The 20,681-nt window shown below is 37.0% G+C and overlaps 3 protein-coding genes and 1 pseudogene across 3 annotated transcripts; 1 reads left to right on the forward strand and 3 right to left on the reverse strand.

Annotated features, from left to right (window-relative positions):
* Positions 1–109: 109 nt before the first annotated feature.
* LOC116137819 (lysine histidine transporter-like 8) lies at positions 110–4,297 on the reverse strand. Its single transcript, XM_031423520.1, has 5 exons — positions 3,533–4,297; positions 2,231–2,364; positions 1,391–1,818; positions 1,159–1,290; positions 110–852 (listed from the first exon to the last, which is right to left on the reverse strand). Exons 1-5 carry the CDS (start codon positions 3,913–3,915, stop codon positions 367–369), a joined length of 1,563 nt encoding a protein of 520 aa, XP_031279380.1. The 5' UTR covers positions 3,916–4,297; the 3' UTR covers positions 110–366.
* Positions 4,298–8,676: 4,379 nt separating this feature from the next.
* Positions 8,677–12,054, reverse strand: LOC116137644 (annotated as a pseudogene).
* A 1,554-nt stretch (positions 12,055–13,608) lies between these two features.
* LOC116137785 (dof zinc finger protein DOF1.6-like) lies at positions 13,609–14,740 on the forward strand. Its single transcript, XM_031423490.1, has one exon. The coding sequence runs from the start codon at positions 13,709–13,711 to the stop codon at positions 14,474–14,476; it is 768 nt and encodes a 255-aa protein (XP_031279350.1). The 5' UTR covers positions 13,609–13,708; the 3' UTR covers positions 14,477–14,740.
* Positions 14,741–16,622: 1,882 nt separating this feature from the next.
* LOC116137583 (lysine histidine transporter-like 8) lies at positions 16,623–20,559 on the reverse strand. The gene is made up of 5 exons (XM_031423282.1): positions 20,046–20,559; positions 18,744–18,877; positions 17,904–18,331; positions 17,672–17,803; positions 16,623–17,365 (listed from the first exon to the last, which is right to left on the reverse strand). Exons 1-5 carry the CDS (start codon positions 20,426–20,428, stop codon positions 16,880–16,882), a joined length of 1,563 nt encoding a protein of 520 aa, XP_031279142.1. The 5' UTR covers positions 20,429–20,559; the 3' UTR covers positions 16,623–16,879.
* Positions 20,560–20,681: the final 122 nt, after the last annotated feature.

The following is a 20,681-nucleotide window of genomic DNA, read 5'->3' on the forward strand; positions in this document are numbered from 1 at the left end:
ATAAAGAGTAAAACAAAATGATGCCATATTGGAACAAAAGATATGGAGTCATCCAACTGACAAAATGAAGCTCAATTAATTCGAGTTATGCTGTTAACGAGTGAATTGGACATATTTCACAACCGCCACCAAAGTACTTTGCAATACGCAAATTAGACAGTCAAGTGATCAAGATAACATTAGGAGAAGAAAAGTTGCCCATTAATGAAGAATATAAAACAACTTACATGAAACTGTGCTGCTATGCATCATATATATTGCATACATTAAATTTTGAATTCTCTGAAAATATCAAAAACAAGTAGGACAATCCCACCAAATTTTTTTAGAGTTTTCGGGGTCCTTTTAGCTGCTTTCATCTTGTTCTTAACTGGGCTTGAAGAACTTTAACTTAAGTCCATTGTTCACTATACTCCAAATACCCCCTATGGAGAACGCCAAGCTAAATGCGATACCTAACCAACCCAGGATCCAATTGAAGTACCAATTAAAGCTGTACTTTGCAGGTCTTTTAATGAGAACCCACATGAAGCAAGGGTAAGCAAATGTGACTGGCAGAGTAAGTCCCCCTAATAGACCTGCGAGACTGGAAAGGAAAGGGAGTGCCACACCTATGAAGAAGTTGACAAATCCATAGAAGACCCGAAAACCTGACCTAACCCAAATTGAGCAAGGGCGATTGGTACGGCTGGTGTAGCTAGCTTCAAAACTGTCGAAAACCGGCATTGAGTATATCTGAAAACTACTTAAACAATTGAATACAACTAGAAGAAAGGTCATGGCAAGAAGTCCTCTTGAAATATCTTGACTGTGAAATGCAAACAAGGCACTGAGCATCCCTCCGGAAGGCATCTAAAACAAGGAAAAAAAGAAAAGAGAATAAGTCAAGTAAAAGTGATGCTGTAAATTTCTTGTTTTTGAAGATTTTAAGCAAAGTTACTTTCCAGTAAATATCTACAATGGAGAAGGTCTTCAGGTAATTTAAACAAAGCCAGTTAAATTAATAAATTAAAAGTATCATAAATAAGAATTATATATGCCCTCCTATTTGACAACTTAAGGGCATCTTATATTATAATTGGAAATTCTATAACTCTGCCTTCTATTTGATATTTCAACAATCATGTTCATAGGGAATAAAGAATTTAGAAAACTTACAAGATTTCCATAAGCCCAAAAGCCTCCAATGGCTACAGGGAACAGGCACATAGCAATGAATACATAGGCAACTTTGGCTCCTCTCCACATAGGCACATGAGCTGGGTGCTTAAAAGTTGATGGCATTGTTGCCTGGAAAATGTCAAATGAAATCCTTCAGATGATGAATATAACACCTTCAAGTGTAACTGATTTTGCTAGGTGCTTCAGAAATAATTAAGTGCAAATATACCTGTATTTCCATTGCTAAATTGTGGCCTCTAAATGCAAAAGCTATAATTCCAAGTGCATTCAAGACAGAAAAGAGAGAAGCTGCAGAGGATGGCAATGAAATGGGCTCATAAGAGATTGAAGGTGGCCTTTGTTGGCTAACAGAGAGCACCCACACCATGGTGGAGTAGGTGATGGCTGTTATAGCCCCTACTAGTGAAAGCCCTGCAATTGAGTTGAGGTTTGGGAGCTGAGATAGAACAATGCATAAAGACGTGAACACCAGATACCACTCAACCGTCGTTAGAGGATTTGAGGTGCAGAGAGGTCCACAAACTATCTGAAAGAATAGTTTCAATGTCTCTCCTCCTATCAGAATTAACGCTGTTGCAGTTCCTGCTGATAAATAAACAGTTGGGAAGAGAGCAAGCCAGACACCAAGTCTTTCCCCTGCAAAAGAAATAGCATATTCCATCAATTCACTCTACTACAGCACATATGACAGCAAGATTGAATGTCTTGGAAAGAACTCTCCCTTGAATTCCTGGTAAGTTCCTTAGCAGTTCATTTAGGATTCTATGTCTCAACCCTTATCGAAAATTTGAGATTAAAAAAAAAAAAAAAAAAACACAATTGCAGAAAATGACCAGATTCTAGGATCAGTCCATGTTATTTTTCTTCTAATTTGTTTACAGCCCCTTGCAAATGTCAACTACTATCTGACCATATGAGCAAAATGGACATAGAAATGGTTTAAAAATTTATATTACCAGGTCATAACAAATAAAAATGATAATAAATAAACCAAATCAAAACCATGCTCCATTTTGTATAACTTTATTGTATAAGTATGGATTCTCACCGAAGGCTGCTTGTGCAAGCTCCACATATCTGTTGTACCTCTTTCCAGGAACAGCTTCATGTAACTGAACCAAAATCCACAAGGTGTAGAGTTGCCAACAGTAGGCTATTGTCAATGACAGTATACCCCAACTCCTAATGAAGCCATCATAGAAAGCAAACCAAATCTATCAATACATTTTTATTCCTCTAAGCACTTTGATAAAGATTTCTTTTAAAAAATGTTACAGAGATCAACGTGTCACGTTCAAATTAGGAATCTAATTAGCCAAGGGGATCCTTCAGGGACAAATTATGTGCTGACTTGTGAAAACAAAAAGTTCAATGCCAACGTTAATTTCTCTAGAAGAGAAAGCAAATAATTCTCTCCTGGAAACAAAAGTAATTTCTAACTAAAGTAAGCCAATTTTCTGCTGAAGTATACAGGTTGTAGGAATTAAATTAGGAAAACTACGAAAAAATCAAGAAAGATATTTCAAAAGTATCCCGTTCATTTTCAATGAGAAAAAGAAATATTAATTTAGTTCGTGAAGATGCTTCTGAATCGTGGCATGTCATCTGAAATCATGAGAAATTGGATACCTTAGTGGACAAAGTAATAATCAGATTATAATGGGCCCTGTGTCTTGATCTTCTATAAAGCAAACAGAATTGTGAGTGGCCCCAGAAAAAGAGACTGCAAATCTCTAGAATAATTCAACTTCTGTTAAAGCAAAAGATAAAGAAACGAAGTGACTTGCCTCGAAGAAGTTTCTTTGTTTTGTTTAAATCAAATTGTGATTATTATTTTTTTTTTAAGAAAAAAAAAATTATTAGTAGACCCACAACCAAATCAATTGTAGTAGTCAAATATCATGACCAGTATGTAAAGGTAGAAGGAAGAGACAGAGTGTAAAATTAATTAAAGTTAAAATGTAGTCTATTGTATATCAGTACAAAGCATGGAAAATAGAAACATACAAGGCATGACTGCAAGAAGAAAAGATAACAGAGTTTTCATCTTCAAGCTTGCAAGACAGTGAGCAAAGATGGCTAAAGGATATATAGAAACATGGAAATGTGAAGGCATCAAATATAAAGATGAAAATTGTAAATTTATCAAAATAAGAAACACATGCAAAAACATTAAAAAGGCGAGTACTGAACAAGATAAACTACGGCCATAAAAGGATTTGCACTGGTATTTAATACTTGAGTCATGTTGCTTCGTCCTCTGCATAGCCATTGCTTCAAGCAATAACTAACCTTGTTTTCATAAACAAAAGAAGCAAGTAGCAAGCTAGTAAAGAAGTAAAAGACATACCAGCCAAGAAAAGCGAAAGCCACGGGCAGAACAAGCGCTTGAAACCCAACACCAGCATTCAGATTATGAAACGCAGCGTAGTGAGCATTTCCATTACGTGACTCGGTGATCGGAAGCCAAGCGTCTTGTGGGTTGAGCTTGGTTAAGTGACCAACCTCCTCTAAATAACCCTTCATGTTTATCAAAACCCTCTTCATTGGAGTCCCTATAGGACTCAAAAATCTCGGGGATATAAACGAAGTTGGGGTCCATGCTGTTGAAGATTTTGCCTCCTTTGATGCCGGTCTTGGTGATCTCTGTCCTGAAGGCGTTAGTATCTCCGGTGTTGAAGCACGTGGAGTCGCCGGAATGGATATCAGCTCCGTCTCTGGCCTCTCTTCCATGCTAGCCACTGGTGCACTATGCGACTGTAACCAGTTAGTGGTTCTGTGGCTGCAAAAGTGGTGGGTACGAGAAGAAATAATGGAGGTTTGGCCTCCTTTTTCTGTCGCTTTTTTTTATTTTATTATATTATTCACTGGTTTCAGTCTGATCAAACTGAAGAATATGTGAAATGGTGAATGACAATGACAGTATGACACAGTGGAAAATGATGTGCAGCTGGAATATGAAAGTTTGCACCTTTAGAATATATAACGTTGATTAGTTGATATTTGAAGAGCGCACAAAAATGACAGCTCTTGACGGTGGTGATATATGAACAGTGTTGGTGTGTCTTTTAACGAAATCAGAGGTGAAGTTGACTGGTCTGATTTTCGATTGATGGTTAGGTGTGCCTATAACATTGATAGAAGCGACAAGTTTTTATATATATTGAGCGTAAGAGTGGGGTTGTACTTGTGTGAGAGTCGAAACAGGTGATTATGGTGTGGGCTTAACGTGACGTGGTGGGTCAAAGAGATAATCAATCAAGATCATTGCGTTTCGATGACGAATCGTTTCAAAAGGGTCCTACCTCTGCCTCCGGGACTTCCGTTTGTGAGTGTCAAGAGAAGGATGCCAGGAGTCTCGCACGCGACTTTCGGCGCGTTAAAAAAAAAAATGATACGGTAAGAAATGAATAGAGAGCGAATTTAAAGTGTTTAACTTTTCCATTCATTTTTTTACGAAAATTTTTATAAATTTTTTTATAAGTATAGCATTATTGATTATTAAGTATTGTTCATTAAAGTTTGGGTTGTATTACGGTCTCTCAACTCTGTCTTTTTTATTTAAAAAATTATTTTTAGAGTAAACAACATACTCTCACCCAAGCTTTGACGAAATCTCAAGTTGATATCCTTGATTTCATTTACTCTAGATTCTCACATTTAAAATGATGAAAAATGGTTGGATATAACAGTTAAAGGATAAATTGATCATTTTGCAGAGGAGGTGCACATTAGCAGATCGTCGCCCCTAATAGTGCTCTAACGCACGTTAGTCGACGTTGCCCCCGATGTTTTTCACTCTTTTCCAGTGATTCTTTCACCCCAAATCATCCTTGTCACCATCATTCGAACCCGCATACTCCTCTTCTACAAAACCTTACATTTCACAACCCCTTATCACTTGCCGATCGCTAGCTACAACAGTTGCTACATGTCACTGGTTTTTGTTGGTCTCGATTGACAAACGACAACTAAAAGGTTGCTAGGGACATAAGGGTTTTGTAGAGTTGGAGACACTGGTTGCAGTGGTGATGTCCAATTGGATTTTCGTCATCAAAATCGACTAGAATCCAGCGAAACCCTAAGCCTCATGGTGCTGGCGATCGGAGGGGCCAATGAGTCGGGAACCAAAGGGGTTTTGGACGACGAACAATGGGGAAGGTGATGGAGGTGACCAAGGGGTTCAACGCTGTCGGAAACAACCTAGATCTGGCAAAAATCGAGAGATTGCTCAGTCACCGACGGTGTTATTGAAGTAATTTGAAAATAAGATAGTTAATTATAATTTTAGTAATTTAGGGGTTAAAACATAATTTATTAAGAACATTATTATAATAGCACTTTCTATAACCTAAAAATTGTTAACAGTGTTATTTTAAGAGTAGGAATCTGGAATAAATGGAACAAAGATACCATATTGGGATTTATGTGTGGGAATATGTCGTTTACTCTTTATTTTTATTCAAATAATTAATATTACTTAAAACAAATATCTATATCAATTGTACAGAAACTCTCAATTTATATTAAATGATTATTTGATTTGGCTTGCTGTGTTGAAAAATGGATAAAAATAGGAAATTAGAGGCGCATGAGAATGAAGTGGTGCACGCTCGCTAAGAGCACCTGGAAATGGGGCTGTTAACTTTGATTTGTGTGTGGCGGTAACTTTGAAAAAGTCGGAGAATAGTAGAAGTGTCAGGTTTTACCGACATAACCACGTGCCGTCTTCTCGCGTGGGTTGCCTCGGTCAGCTTATCAACTGCCGACTCTCTATGGTTACAGACTTCTTCCGCAAAACAATGATACGAAGAATTGACCCCCCGTTCCGGCACGCCTTTGGATTATTTACTCATTAGAGGAATATCATATTGTTTTCTTGCTTAAGCAACTAAGCATGCATAAGTGCATAAGCATAACCTTACTATCATATTAATGCCAATTATTCATAGGTAATATGATCTTTTTTATTTTCAACAAGGGAAGGGAAATGGGCCACATTGACAACGTTCACCCGCCGAAAGTCAAATCGGCGCTAATGTTTAATTTATCTTTTCCATTCTTAAATGTTAGGATAATGTTATTTGTACAAACTCTTTATACAAAGAGAGTTTATACAAACTGACGTGACACATCATAAAATATGTTATGTGGTATTGGAACTCACGTAATTTAACGTGACATTAATATTACATAGGTCTTCATAACACATACCACATGATATGCTTTGTGATATACTACGTTAGTTTGTATAAGCTTTCTTTATACAAATAACATTACCCTAAATGTTAATGCCAACAATGGGAATGGGACTTTCTTCTTTTTCATTTTTTTTTTGGCTTCCTCTGTTACCTATGGGCTATTATAATAGTTACACTTTGTTTTAGTTATGGGCAATTTCCCTTTTATTAAGTCTCACCCCAAACAATGGGCCAAGCCTCATCACATCCACTTTGGGTTGGGGTGCTTAAAAAAGATATGGGCACATTGAGAAAGTGGATCTACTTATAAATCATGTTGCTCCATTTATATTAAAGCCTATGGGTTTGCACTTACAACCAACTGTTCTTTGTATGGTTTTTTAAAATTCAATTTATTAAATTTAATTGCAAAATGTTGTATGCATTAATTTTATTAAGAAAAAAAAAAAAAGAAAACGTTATCAGCGACTGTCAACATAGAAAATCGATCTCGACCATCGAACTGTGACTGACAACATCTTTAAAATCAGCACCAATCTTCATTGCGATAATTACTTATAGGTAAATATTGTGAAAAAAAAATTACCCAAATATGATCTTCACCATAAAATAGGTCGCATATTGGAGATTGTTTTGATGCTAGCAACCAATTTCCAACATAGTTTCCAAGACGATTTCTTGCCGATGATAGACACTAATTTTTTTTTTTTAAAAGAATAAATTATTTAATTCAAGTAATCATTTGATTAGAATAAGAATATTTTTTTGTTGTATATATTGCGGTTAGGGCTACTAAAGAGCCGAGCTACTTGTGAGCAACGAGCCAAGCCCGAGCTTGAATAGTTTGATTGCTTAACAAGTTGAGTATCGAGCCTCTAGGTACTCAGCTCGCGAATCTTTTAAGGTTCGTTAACAATAAGACTCACATATCTAAAAAAACTCCAAATATAGTATCCCAATTTCCTGTTTCTCAAATCATAGAATTAGGACTCTCCATCACTCAGTCTCCCAAAATTGCAATGCAAAGTTGCTCCAATCTCTAGTTCTCCACTTCATCTTTGTTTTAATTATGCCTCGAATCATTTATATATAACAGTATACTGATAAGTTCCAAGTTGCTGCATCAGGTCTGTATCATCCTCAGATGCATTTAATGTGTGCATACACCCATAATGCCTTCACTGTTTTCAGAATAGTTGCATCATATCATTCATATGACTCAAACATTACTTCCATTATATATCTTCAACATTGATCATTTTTTTTTTTTAATATAAATATGTTATATAACTATAATCTCTCTCCTTGGTTGCTGGATCTGGATTCGTCATATTTGTTGGGATGGTAAATACTGGGCCTACCAGCCAAACCGACTCATCTCTCTTCCGCTACATTGTCCATTCACTAGCCTGAAATTTATGGACTTTATGATTTCCAGAAGCATCCAGCTAAAACTGTGGTCAGGATAATACACATTATAACTTTACTACAAACATCAAAGTTTGAGATATAGAATCTCCTTCAAGGTTCTGGTCATTAGCTGTAATTTTGATTGTATAGCAATACATCACTGCATCGATCAGTGCCATTCACTATCAGTTCCAAGTATGAAAAAAAAGTGGGAATCATGATTCGTGTCCGATATTATTAGGTGTTCCTTCTTATCAGAGCAATGATAATGAATCCTTTCAAAGTCCGCATGCAAATGTAAAAACATATCACCACCAAACTTTGATGGTTGGTTCATTCCAGTATAAAATTTCTACTTCTTTTTTTTTTTTTTTTTTTTCTTTTGGTCAAATGATAATCTTTAACATTGATCAATGTCAGCATAGATTGTATATGGTGGAAAGAAGCAATGATCTAAAGTTGTTTGTAACCACATTCGGCAAATGGACCATAGATTAGGATTCAAGTTACTATAATTGTAGTAGTGCTAATAAAGAGTAAACAAAATGATGCCATATTGGAACAAAAAAGAGATCATCCAACTGACAAAATGAACTCATTAATTCGAGTTATGCTGTTAACGATGAATTGGACATATTTCACACCCGCCACCAAAGTACTTTGCAATACGCAATTAGACAGTCAAGTGATCAAGATAACATTAGGAGAAGAAAAGTCCCCATTAATGAAGAAATAAAACAACTTACATGAAACTGTGCTGCTATGCATCATATATATTGCATACATTAAATTTTGAATTCTCTGAATATCAAAAACAAATAGGACAATCCCACCAAATTTTTTTAGAGTTTTTCGGGTCCTTTTAGCTGCTTTCATCTTGTTCTTAACTGGGCTTGAAGAACTTTAACTTGTCCATGTTCACTATACTCCAACCCCCTATGAGACGCCAAGCTAAATGCGATACCTAACCAACCCAGGATCCAATTGAAGTCCCATTAAAGCTGTACTTTGCAGGTCTTTATGAAACCCCCATGAGCAAGGGTAAGCAAATGTGACTGGCAGAGTAAGTCCCCCTAATAGACCTGCGAGACTGGAAAGGAAAGGGAGTGCCACACCTAGGAAGAAGTTGACAAATCCATAGAAGACCCGAAAACCTGACCTAACCCAAATTAGCAGGGCGATTGGTACGGCTGGTGTAGCTAGCTTCAAAGCTGTCGAAAACCGCATTGAGTATCTGAAAACTACTTAAACAATTGAATACAACTAGAAGAAAGGTCATGGCAAGAAGTCCTCTTGAAATATCTTGACTGTGAAATGCAAACAAGGCACTGACATCCCTCCGGAAGGCATCTAAAACAAGGAAAAAAAGATAGAGAATAATTCAAGTAAAAGTGATGCTGTAAATTTCTTGTTTTTGAAATTTTAAGCAAGTTACTTTCCAGTAAATATCTACAATGGAGAAGGTCTTCAGGTAATTTAAACAAAGCCAGTTAAATTAATAATTAAAAGTATCATAAATAAGAATTATATATGCCCTCCTATTTGACAACTTAAGGGCATCTTATATTATAATTGGAAATTCTATAACTCTGCCTTCTATTTGAATTTCAACATCATGTTCATAGGGAATAAAAATTTAGAAAACTTACAAGATTTCCATAGCCCAAAAGCCTCCAATGGCTACGGAATGGCACATAGCAATGAATACATAGGCAACTTGGCTCCTCTCCACAAGGCACATGGGCTGGGTGCTTAAAAGTTATGGCATTGTTGCCTGGAAAATGTCAAATGAATCCTTCAATAATGAATATACACCTTCAAATGTAACTGATTTTGCTAGGTGCTTCAGAAATATTAAGTGCAAATATACCTGTATTTCCATTGCTAAATTGTGGCCTCTAAATGCAAAAGCTATAATTCAAGTGCATCAAACAGAAAAGAGAGAAGCTGCAGAGGATGGCAATGAAGGGCTCATAAGAGATTGAAGGTGGCCTTTGTTGGCTAACAAGAGCACCCACACCATGGTGGAGTAGGTGATGGCCGTTATAGCCCCTACTAGTGAAAGCCCTGCAATTGAGTTGAGTTTGGAGCTGAGATAGAACAATGCATAAAGACGTGAACACCAGATACCACTCAACCGTCGTTAGAGGATTTGAGGTGCAGAGAGGTCCACAAACTATCTGAAAGAATAGTTTCAATGTCTCTCCTCCTTCACAGAATTAACGCTGTTGCAGTTTCCTGCTGATAATAACAGTTGGAAGAGAGCAACCAGCCCATCTTTCCCCTCAAAGAAATAGCATATTCCATCAATTCCCTCTCCTACAGCACATAGCAGAGAATGAATGTCTTGGAAGAACTCTCCCTTGAATTCCTGGTAAGTTCCTTAGCAGTTCATTTAGGATTCTATGTCTCAACCTATAGAAAATTTGAGATCTAAAAAAAAAAAACAATTGCAGAAAATGACCAGATTCTAGGATCAGTCCATGTTATTTTTCTTCTATTTGTTTACAGCCCCTTGCAAATGTCAACTACTATCTCCCATTGAGCAAAATGGACATAGAAATGGTTTAAAATTTATATTACCAGGTCATAACAAATAAAAAGATAATAAATCAACCAAATCAAAACCATGCTCCATTTTGTATAACTTTATTGTTAAAGTATGGATTCTCACCGAAGGCTGCTTGCAAGCTCCACATATCTGTTGTACCTCTTTCCAGGAACAGCTTCATGTAACTGAACCAAAATCCACAAGGTGTAGATTTGCCAACAGTAGCTATTGTCAATGACGTATACCCCACCTCCTAATGAAGCCATCATAGAAAGCACACCAATCTATCAATACATTTTTATTCCTCTAGCACTTTGATAAAATTTCTTTTAAAAAATGTTACAGAGATCAACGTGTCACGTTCAAATTAGGAATCTAATTAGCCAAGGGATCCTTCAGACAAATTATGTGCTGACTTGTGAAAACAAAAGGTTCAATGCCAACGTTATTTCTCTAGAAGAGAAAGCAAATAATTCTCTCCTGGAAACAAAAGTAATTTCTAACTAAAGTAAGCCAATTTTCTGCTGAATATACAGGTTGTAGAATTAAATTAGGAAAACTACGAAAAATCAGAAAGATTTTCAAAAGTATCCCGTTCTTTTCAATGAGAAAAGAATATTAATTTAGTTCGTGAAGATGCTTCTGAATCGTGGCATGTCATCTGAAATCATGAGAAATTGGACCCTTAGTGGACAAAGTAATAATCAGATTATAATGGGCCCTGTGTCTTGATCTCTATAAAGCAAACAGAATTGTGAGTGGCCCCAGAAAAAGAACTGCAAACTCTAGAATAATTCAATCTGTTAAAGCAAAAGATAAAGAAACGAAGTGACCTTGCCTCGAAAAGTTTCTTTGTTTTGTTTAAATCAAATTGTATTATATTTTTTTTTAAAAAAAAAAAATACTAGTAGACCCACAACCAAATCAATTGAGTAGTCAAATATCATGACCAGTATGTAAAGGTAGAAGGAGAGACAGAGTGTAAAATTAATTAAGTTAAAACGTAGTCTATTGATATCATAAAGCATGGAAAATGAAATATCAAGGCATGACTGCAGAAAAGATACGAGTTTTCATCTTCAAGCTTGCAAGACAGTGAGCAAAGAGGGCTAAAGGATATATAGAAACATGGAAATGTGAAGGCATCAAATATAAAGATGAAAATTGTAAATTTATGAAAATAGAAACACATGCAAAAACATTAAAAAGGTGAGTACTGAACAAGATACACTACGGCCATAAAGTTTTGCACTGGTATTTATACTTGAGTCATGTTGCTTCGTCCTCTGCATAGCCTTGCTTCAAGCAATAACTAACCTTGTTTTCATAAACAAAAGAAGCAAGTAGCAAGCTAGTAAAGAAGTAAAGACTACCAGCCAAGAAAAGCGAAAGCCACGCAGAACAAGCGCTTGAACCCAACACCAGCATTCAGATTATGAAACGCAGCGTAGTGAGCGTTTCCATTACTTGACTCGGTTTCGGAAGCCAAGCGTCTGTGGGTTGAGCTTGGTTAAGTGACCAACCTCCTCTAAATACCCTTCATGTTATCAAAACCCTCTTCATTGGAGTCCCTATAGGACTCAAAAATCTCGGGATATAAACGAAGTTGGGGTCCATGCTGTTGAAGTTTTGCCTCCTTTGATGCCGGTCTTGCGATCTCTGTCCTGAAGGCGTTAGTATCTCGGTGTTGAAGCACGTGGAGTCGCCGGATGGATATCAGCTCGTCTCTGGCCTCTCTTCCATGCTAGCTACTGGTGCACTATGCGACTGTAACCAGTTAGTGGTTCTGCGGCTGCAAAAGTGGTGCGTACGAGAAAATAATGGAGGTTTGGCCTCGTTTCTGTAGCTTTTTTTTTTATTATATTATTCACTGTTTCTGTCTGATCAAACTGAAAATATGTGAAATGGTGAATGACAATGACAGTATGACACAGTGAAAGATGTGCAGCTGGAATATGAAAGTTTCACCTTAGAATCTATAACGTTATCTTGGAAGAGAGAACAGAAATGACCTCTTGCGGTGGTGATATGTGAACAGTGCTGTGGTGTCTTTTAACGAAATCAGAGGTGAAGTTGACTGGTCTGATTTTCGATTGATGGTTAGGTGTGCCTATAACATTGATAGAAGCGACAAGTTTTATATATTGAGCGTAGAGTGGGTTTTACTTGTGTGAGAGTAGAAACAGGTGATTATGGTGTGGGCTTAACGTGACGTGGTGGGTCAAAGATAATCAATCAAGATCATAGCGTTTCGATGACGAATCATTTCAAAAGGGTCCTACCTCTGCCTCCGGGATCCGTTTGTGAATGTGTCAAGAGAAGGATGGGCCAGGAGTCTCGCACGCGACTTTAGCGCGTTAAAAATTAAAAAAAAAAATTTCAAATTTGTTAAGGTTTGCGTACAAATCGATTTCGGTTTTTCATAATTTCATTCTGAGTTCAAGTACTGACTATTGTCTGTATTATTAAGTATTACCCATTACAAAATTTTATTTAAAATTTTGTTACTGTCTCTCAGCTCTGTCTTTTTTATTTAAAATTTTATTCCAGAGTAAACAAGATACTCCCACCCAAGCATAACAAATTCTAAGTTTACCCTTGATTCTATTTACTCCATATTCTACCTTTAAAGTGATAAAAAATGGTTGGATATAACAGTTAAAGGGTAAATTGATTATTTTGTAAGAGAGATGCATATTAGCATAGTCGCCCTTAATAGTGTTCCGACGTACGATAGTCGACGTCGCCCTCATGTTTTTTGCCATTTTCCAGCGTTCTTCACTACTCTTCTTCATGTAACGGGGGGAATACGTTAATCACAACGAATAGTCTTGTCTTTTATTTAATAGCTTCTCTTAAATCAAGTGACCTATCATCAAGTCTAAGCCTGTTTCCCTCTGAAACAGTTTGCCTTCTGTCTTGCAAAACGCTAAAAAGAGGCAACCTGGGAAATGATATTAAAAAAAAAAAGTATTAGACTGTGTGATGCTGTAGTACTGTGTAGCCAAGCCAACCACAAAGTCACGTACAGACATAGACTGTTATTTATAAACGCTCACAAGCTGCAAGCCAAGCCGAGGCAATTGAAAACGTCTTACAAATAATCCGCCACGGCGACCGCTGTTTAGTATTAGTCTCAGAACTAACTTAACTTATCCTTTCACATATTTACATACTCGGTTATTGTCTTTCACTCATAAAATTTATTATATATATATATATATATATATTTTTTTTTTTTTATAAAGAAACACCTTCCCAGTTCCCACTACTTCTAAATACATCACTCTCCCATCTTTTTCCTTTGACTCTTCTGCACCTTCTCTTGCTTCCTCTCACAACTTTCTATCCCCGTAACCACAAAATGCCTTCAGATGTTAGTGACCAGAAACTGGGACGAATCCAGAACGCCATGAGCACACACCCACCACCTAAGATTGCAGAATCACTGCCCTGTCCAAGGTGCGACTCAACAAGCACCAAGTTTTGCTACTACAACAACTACAACCTCTCTCAGCCACGCCACTTCTGCAAGGCGTGCCGCCGCTTCTGGACTCATGGTGGGACCCTCCGTAACGTTCCCGTTGGTGGTGGAACCCGCAAGAACTCCAAACGCACACGCTCTTGTTCATCTTCTGCTACTTCTGCAGCAAACTCTTCTTCATCCACTGTAACCCATGAACCCCTGCCCATCTCCGCTAACCCTGTTTCTGGTTTGCCTTCTGCTAATCCTGAAATTGCTTCAGTTTCAACAACTGACGTAAACCTAAACCTGAATGAGAATGTGCCTGAGAGTGGCAACTTTACTGCGATGTTGAGCAACATGCAAGGCCAAAATTTGATGAACCTGGGCGGTTTTAATGGGTATAACATCGGGTCAAGTTTTGAAGAACTGGGGCTCGGCTTTTGTGGTGCACGTGTTTGGGAAATTCCTGAAGCTGCTTCTGCTTATGCTGGTGTTAATGGAAGTGGTTCTAGTGTTGGTGGTGTTGCAATGGGTGCTGCTTCTTCTGGGTGCAACACGTGGCCGATTATGAGTGATGAAGAAGGTGGTAACGGTGTGGTGGTTGGTGAAGATTACTTTGGTTGGTCTGGTCGTGCTATATCTACACCAGGACAGGGCTTGAAGTAAAGCTCCTTTAGAACTTTATCATTTCAATGAAAGGAGGGTTTGTCTTTTTAATCTTCTTTGCGTTTGGGTTGGGTTTTGAGTTTGGTTATGGTTTTAGGATCCAGGTCTTTTATGGTTGTCTTGTGGGTATAATAGACCATACGTAGGTTATATAATATAATAGAAATCAAATGTGACTCAGAGACTCAGTTCAGTTGGATTGAAGTTTCCTTTTTGACAGGGCAGTAGTGTCCTTGTGGCTTTATTAGGGTTCTGTTTTTATTTTATTTTCATGCACGGCTCTGTAAATCTTCACATCGAATCGGTGGAAGAAAATCAGAGTAAAAGACAGTTTTTAACAAGTTCTAAATGGATTTGTAGTTTGCAAACTGAGTAGAGAAATCTCTTGATATTAGTGACTTTTCTTTTTTTATCCTGTGGAAGTAGAATTTGCAGTTTCCATTTCTAAGAATGTTATGCAGCGCAGACTCGTTTACCGAGTATATAAATATTTTCAACCTGCACACAGCGACCCAAATTCATGTAATCGGTTACTTTCTTGGTTGGTTCTCATCAAGTATGGACATGGTATTTTAATAACAAGACTCTTTTCTGTTTGCTTTCACTCAACTATATCATTAATTCAACTAAAATAAGTCTCTGTGTTATGCGTGGATAAAAGTAAAACAAGAGCCCAGAAGGCCAGAAACATTCAGGAAAAGGTGGGCGGGCGGTGGGTAAACGTTGAATAGCGCAAAATTAGAAGGCTGCTACATTGATTGTGCAATCCTAATTATTCTAGGAATAGCTATGACATGCTACCAACCTTGGGACTTTTGTTCATATAAAACTGACCGGATGGTAACGACCACTAGAGTCACTTCAAACAGGCAGGTGGGTTCCTGTTTCTATAAATTGATTTTACTTTTTGGTGGAAGAATTGAAACTGATGCGTGTCTACTCATTCATTGTATGATGATCGAGTTTGGTGGTGTGATGATTATTAATCGAGTTCATGTTTTAAAAATTATATCTATTAATTTGCATGCGCGCAAACTGAAACACTTGGTTTGAGTGGAGGAGTGCACCTGCAATTTCAAAAGAAATGGACCATGATGTTTTAAACCAAAAACGAATGTGGAATAATATCTATTCGGTGGGTGGTTGTTTTAATTATGCCTCGAATCATTTATATATAACAGTATACTGATAAGTTCAAAGTTGCTGCATCAGGCTTGTATCATCCTCAGATGCATTTAATGTGTGCATACAACCATAATGCCTTCACTGTTTTCAGAATAGTTGCATCATATCATATCATATGAACTCAAACATTACTTCCATTATATATCTTCAACATTTGATCATTTTTTTTAATATAAATATGTTATATAACTATAATCTCTCTCCTTGGTTGCTGGATCTGGATTCGTCATATTTGTTGGGATGGTAAATACTGGGCCTACCAGTCCAAACCGACTCATCTCTCTTCCGCTACATTGTCCATTCACTAGCCTGGAAATTTTATGGACTTTATGAATATTCCCAGAAGCATCCAGCTGAAAACTGTGGTCAGGATAATACACATTATAACTTTTACTACAAACATCAAAGTTTGAGATATAGAGATCTCCTTCAAGGTTCTGGTCATTAGCTGTAATTTTGAGTGTATAGCAATAGCATCACTGCATCGATCAGTGCCATTCACTATCAGTTCCAAGTATGAAAAAAGAAGTGGGAATCATGATTCGTGTCCCATATTATTAGGTGTTCCTTCTTTACAGAGCAATGATAATGAATCCTTTCAAAGTCCGCATGCAAAGTGTAAAACAATATCACCACCAAACTTTGACGGGTTGGTTCATTCCAGTATAAAATTTCTACTTCTTTTTTTTTTTTTTTTTTTTTTTTTGGTCAAATGATAATCTTTAACATTGATGCAATGTCAGCATAGATTGTATATGGTGGAAAGAAGCAATGATCTAAAGTTGTTTGTAACCACATTCGGCAATTGGACCATAGATTAGGATTCAAGTTACTATAATTGTAGTAGTGCTAATAAAGAGTAAAACAAAATGATGCCATATTGGAACAAAAGATATGGAGTCATCCAACTGACAAAATGAAGCTCAATTAATTCGAGTTATGCTGTTAACGAGTGAATTGGACATATTTCACAACCGCCACCAAAGTACTTTGCAATACGCAAATTAGACAGTCAAGTGATCAAGATAACATTAGGAGAAGAAAAGTTGCCCATTAATGAAGAATATAAAACAACTTACATGAAACTGTGCTGCTATGCATCATATATATTGCATACATTAAATTTTGAATTCTCTGAAAATATCAAAAACAAGTAGGACAATCCCACCAAATTTTTTTAGAGTTTTCGGGGTCCTTTTAGCTGCTTTCATCTTGTTCTTAACTGGGCTTGAAGAACTTTAACTTAAGTCCATTGTTCACTATACTCCAAATACCCCCTATGGAGAACGCCAAGCTAAATGCGATACCTAACCAACCCAGGATCCAATTGAAGTACCAATTAAAGCTGTACTTTGCAGGTCTTTTAATGAGAACCCACATGAAGCAAGGGTAAGCAAATGTGACTGGCAGAGTAAGTCCCCCTAATAGACCTGCGAGACTGGAAAGGAAAGGGAGTGCCACACCTATGAAGAAGTTGACAAATCCATAGAAGACCCGAAAACCTGACCTAACCCAAATTGAGCAAGGGCGATTGGTACGGCTGGTGTAGCTAGCTTCAAAACTGTCGAAAACCGGCATTGAGTATATCTGAAAACTACTTAAACAATTGAATACAACTAGAAGAAAGGTCATGGCAAGAAGTCCTCTTGAAATATCTTGACTGTGAAATGCAAACAAGGCACTGAGCATCCCTCCGGAAGGCATCTAAAACAAGGAAAAAAAGAAAAGAGAATAAGTCAAGTAAAAGTGATGCTGTAAATTTCTTGTTTTTGAAGATTTTAAGCAAAGTTACTTTCCAGTAAATATCTACAATGGAGAAGGTCTTCAGGTAATTTAAACAAAGCCAGTTAAATTAATAAATTAAAAGTATCATAAATAAGAATTATATATGCCCTCCTATTTGACAACTTAAGGGCATCTTATATTATAATTGGAAATTCTATAACTCTGCCTTCTATTTGATATTTCAACAATCATGTTCATAGGGAATAAAGAATTTAGAAAACTTACAAGATTTCCATAAGCCCAAAAGCCTCCAATGGCTACAGGGAACAGGCACATAGCAATGAATACATAGGCAACTTTGGCTCCTCTCCACATAGGCACATGAGCTGGGTGCTTAAAAGTTGATGGCATTGTTGCCTGGAAAATGTCAAATGAAATCCTTCAGATGATGAATATAACACCTTCAAGTGTAACTGATTTTGCTAGGTGCTTCAGAAATAATTAAGTGCAAATATACCTGTATTTCCATTGCTAAATTGTGGCCTCTAAATGCAAAAGCTATAATTCCAAGTGCATTCAAGACAGAAAAGAGAGAAGCTGCAGAGGATGGCAATGAAATGGGCTCATAAGAGATTGAAGGTGGCCTTTGTTGGCTAACAGAGAGCACCCACACCATGGTGGAGTAGGTGATGGCTGTTATAGCCCCTACTAGTGAAAGCCCTGCAATTGAGTTGAGGTTTGGGAGCTGAGATAGAACAATGCATAAAGACGTGAACACCAGATACCACTCAACCGTCGTTAGAGGATTTGAGGTGCAGAGAGGTCCACAAACTATCTGAAAGAATAGTTTCAATGTCTCTCCTCCTATCAGAATTAACGCTGTTGCAGTTCCTGCTGATAAATAAACAGTTGGGAAGAGAGCAAGCCAGACACCAAGTCTTTCCCCTGCAAAAGAAATAGCATATTCCATCAATTCACTCTACTACAGCACATATGACAGCAAGATTGAATGTCTTGGAAAGAACTCTCCCTTGAATTCCTGGTAAGTTCCTTAGCAGTTCATTTAGGATTCTATGTCTCAACCCTTATCGAAAATTTGAGATTAAAAAAAAAAAAAAAAAAACACAATTGCAGAAAATGACCAGATTCTAGGATCAGTCCATGTTATTTTTCTTCTAATTTGTTTACAGCCCCTTGCAAATGTCAACTACTATCTGACCATATGAGCAAAATGGACATAGAAATGGTTTAAAAATTTATATTACCAGGTCATAACAAATAAAAATGATAATAAATAAACCAAATCAAAACCATGCTCCATTTTGTATAACTTTATTGTATAAGTATGGATTCTCACCGAAGGCTGCTTGTGCAAGCTCCACATATCTGTTGTACCTCTTTCCAGGAACAGCTTCATGTAACTGAACCAAAATCCACAAGGTGTAGAGTTGCCAACAGTAGGCTATTGTCAATGACAGTATACCCCAACTCCTAATGAAGCCATCATAGAAAGCAAACCAAATCTATCAATACATTTTTATTCCTCTAAGCACTTTGATAAAGATTTCTTTTAAAAAATGTTACAGAGATCAACGTGTCACGTTCAAATTAGGAATCTAATTAGCCAAGGGGATCCTTCAGGGACAAATTATGTGCTGACTTGTGAAAACAAAAAGTTCAATGCCAACGTTAATTTCTCTAGAAGAGAAAGCAAATAATTCTCTCCTGGAAACAAAAGTAATTTCTAACTAAAGTAAGCCAATTTTCTGCTGAAGTATACAGGTTGTAGGAATTAAATTAGGAAAACTACGAAAAAATCAAGAAAGATATTTCAAAAGTATCCCGTTCATTTTCAATGAGAAAAAGAAATATTAATTTAGTTCGTGAAGATGCTTCTGAATCGTGGCATGTCATCTGAAATCATGAGAAATTGGATACCTTAGTGGACAAAGTAATAATCAGATTATAATGGGCCCTGTGTCTTGATCTTCTATAAAGCAAACAGAATTGTGAGTGGCCCCAGAAAAAGAGACTGCAAATCTCTAGAATAATTCAACTTCTGTTAAAGCAAAAGATAAAGAAACGAAGTGACTTGCCTCGAAGAAGTTTCTTTGTTTTGTTTAAATCAAATTGTGATTATTATTTTTTTTTTAAGAAAAAAAAAATTATTAGTAGACCCACAACCAAATCAATTGTAGTAGTCAAATATCATGACCAGTATGTAAAGGTAGAAGGAAGAGACAGAGTGTAAAATTAATTAAAGTTAAAATGTAGTCTATTGTATATCAGTACAAAGCATGGAAAATAGAAACATACAAGGCATGACTGCAAGAAGAAAAGATAACAGAGTTTTCATCTTCAAGCTTGCAAGACAGTGAGCAAAGATGGCTAAAGGATATATAGAAACATGGAAATGTGAAGGCATCAAATATAAAGATGAAAATTGTAAATTTATCAAAATAAGAAACACATGCAAAAACATTAAAAAGGCGAGTACTGAACAAGATAAACTACGGCCATAAAAGGATTTGCACTGGTATTTAATACTTGAGTCATGTTGCTTCGTCCTCTGCATAGCCATTGCTTCAAGCAATAACTAACCTTGTTTTCATAAACAAAAGAAGCAAGTAGCAAGCTAGTAAAGAAGTAAAAGACATACCAGCCAAGAAAAGCGAAAGCCACGGGCAGAACAAGCGCTTGAAACCCAACACCAGCATTCAGATTATGAAACGCAGCGTAGTGAGCATTTCCATTACGTGACTCGGTGATCGGAAGCCAAGCGTCTTGTGGGTTGAGCTTGGTTAAGTGACCAACCTCCTCTAAATAACCCTTCATGTTTATCAAAACCCTCTTCATTGGAGTCCCTATAGGACTCAAAAATCTCGGGGATATAAACGAAGTTGGGGTCCATGCTGTTGAAGATTTTGCCTCCTTTGATGCCGGTCTTGGTGATCTCTGTCCTGAAGGCGTTAGTATCTCCGGTGTTGAAGCACGTGGAGTCGCCGGAATGGATATCAGCTCCGTCTCTGGCCTCTCTTCCATGCTAGCCACTGGTGCACTATGCGACTGTAACCAGTTAGTGGTTCTGTGGCTGCAAAAGTGGTGGGTACGAGAAGAAATAATGGAGGTTTGGCCTCCTTTTTCTGTCGCTTTTTTTTATTTTATTATATTATTCACTGGTTTCTGTCTGATCAAACTGAAGAATATGTGAAATGGTGAATGACAATGACAGTATGACACAGTGGAAAATGATGTGCAGCTGGAATATGAAAGTTTGCACCTTTAGAATATATAA

This window comes from Pistacia vera, unplaced genomic scaffold (assembly GCF_008641045.1).
Source record: "Pistacia vera cultivar Batoury unplaced genomic scaffold, PisVer_v2 Contig1096, whole genome shotgun sequence".
Lineage (NCBI taxonomy): Eukaryota > Viridiplantae > Streptophyta > Magnoliopsida > Sapindales > Anacardiaceae > Pistacia > Pistacia vera.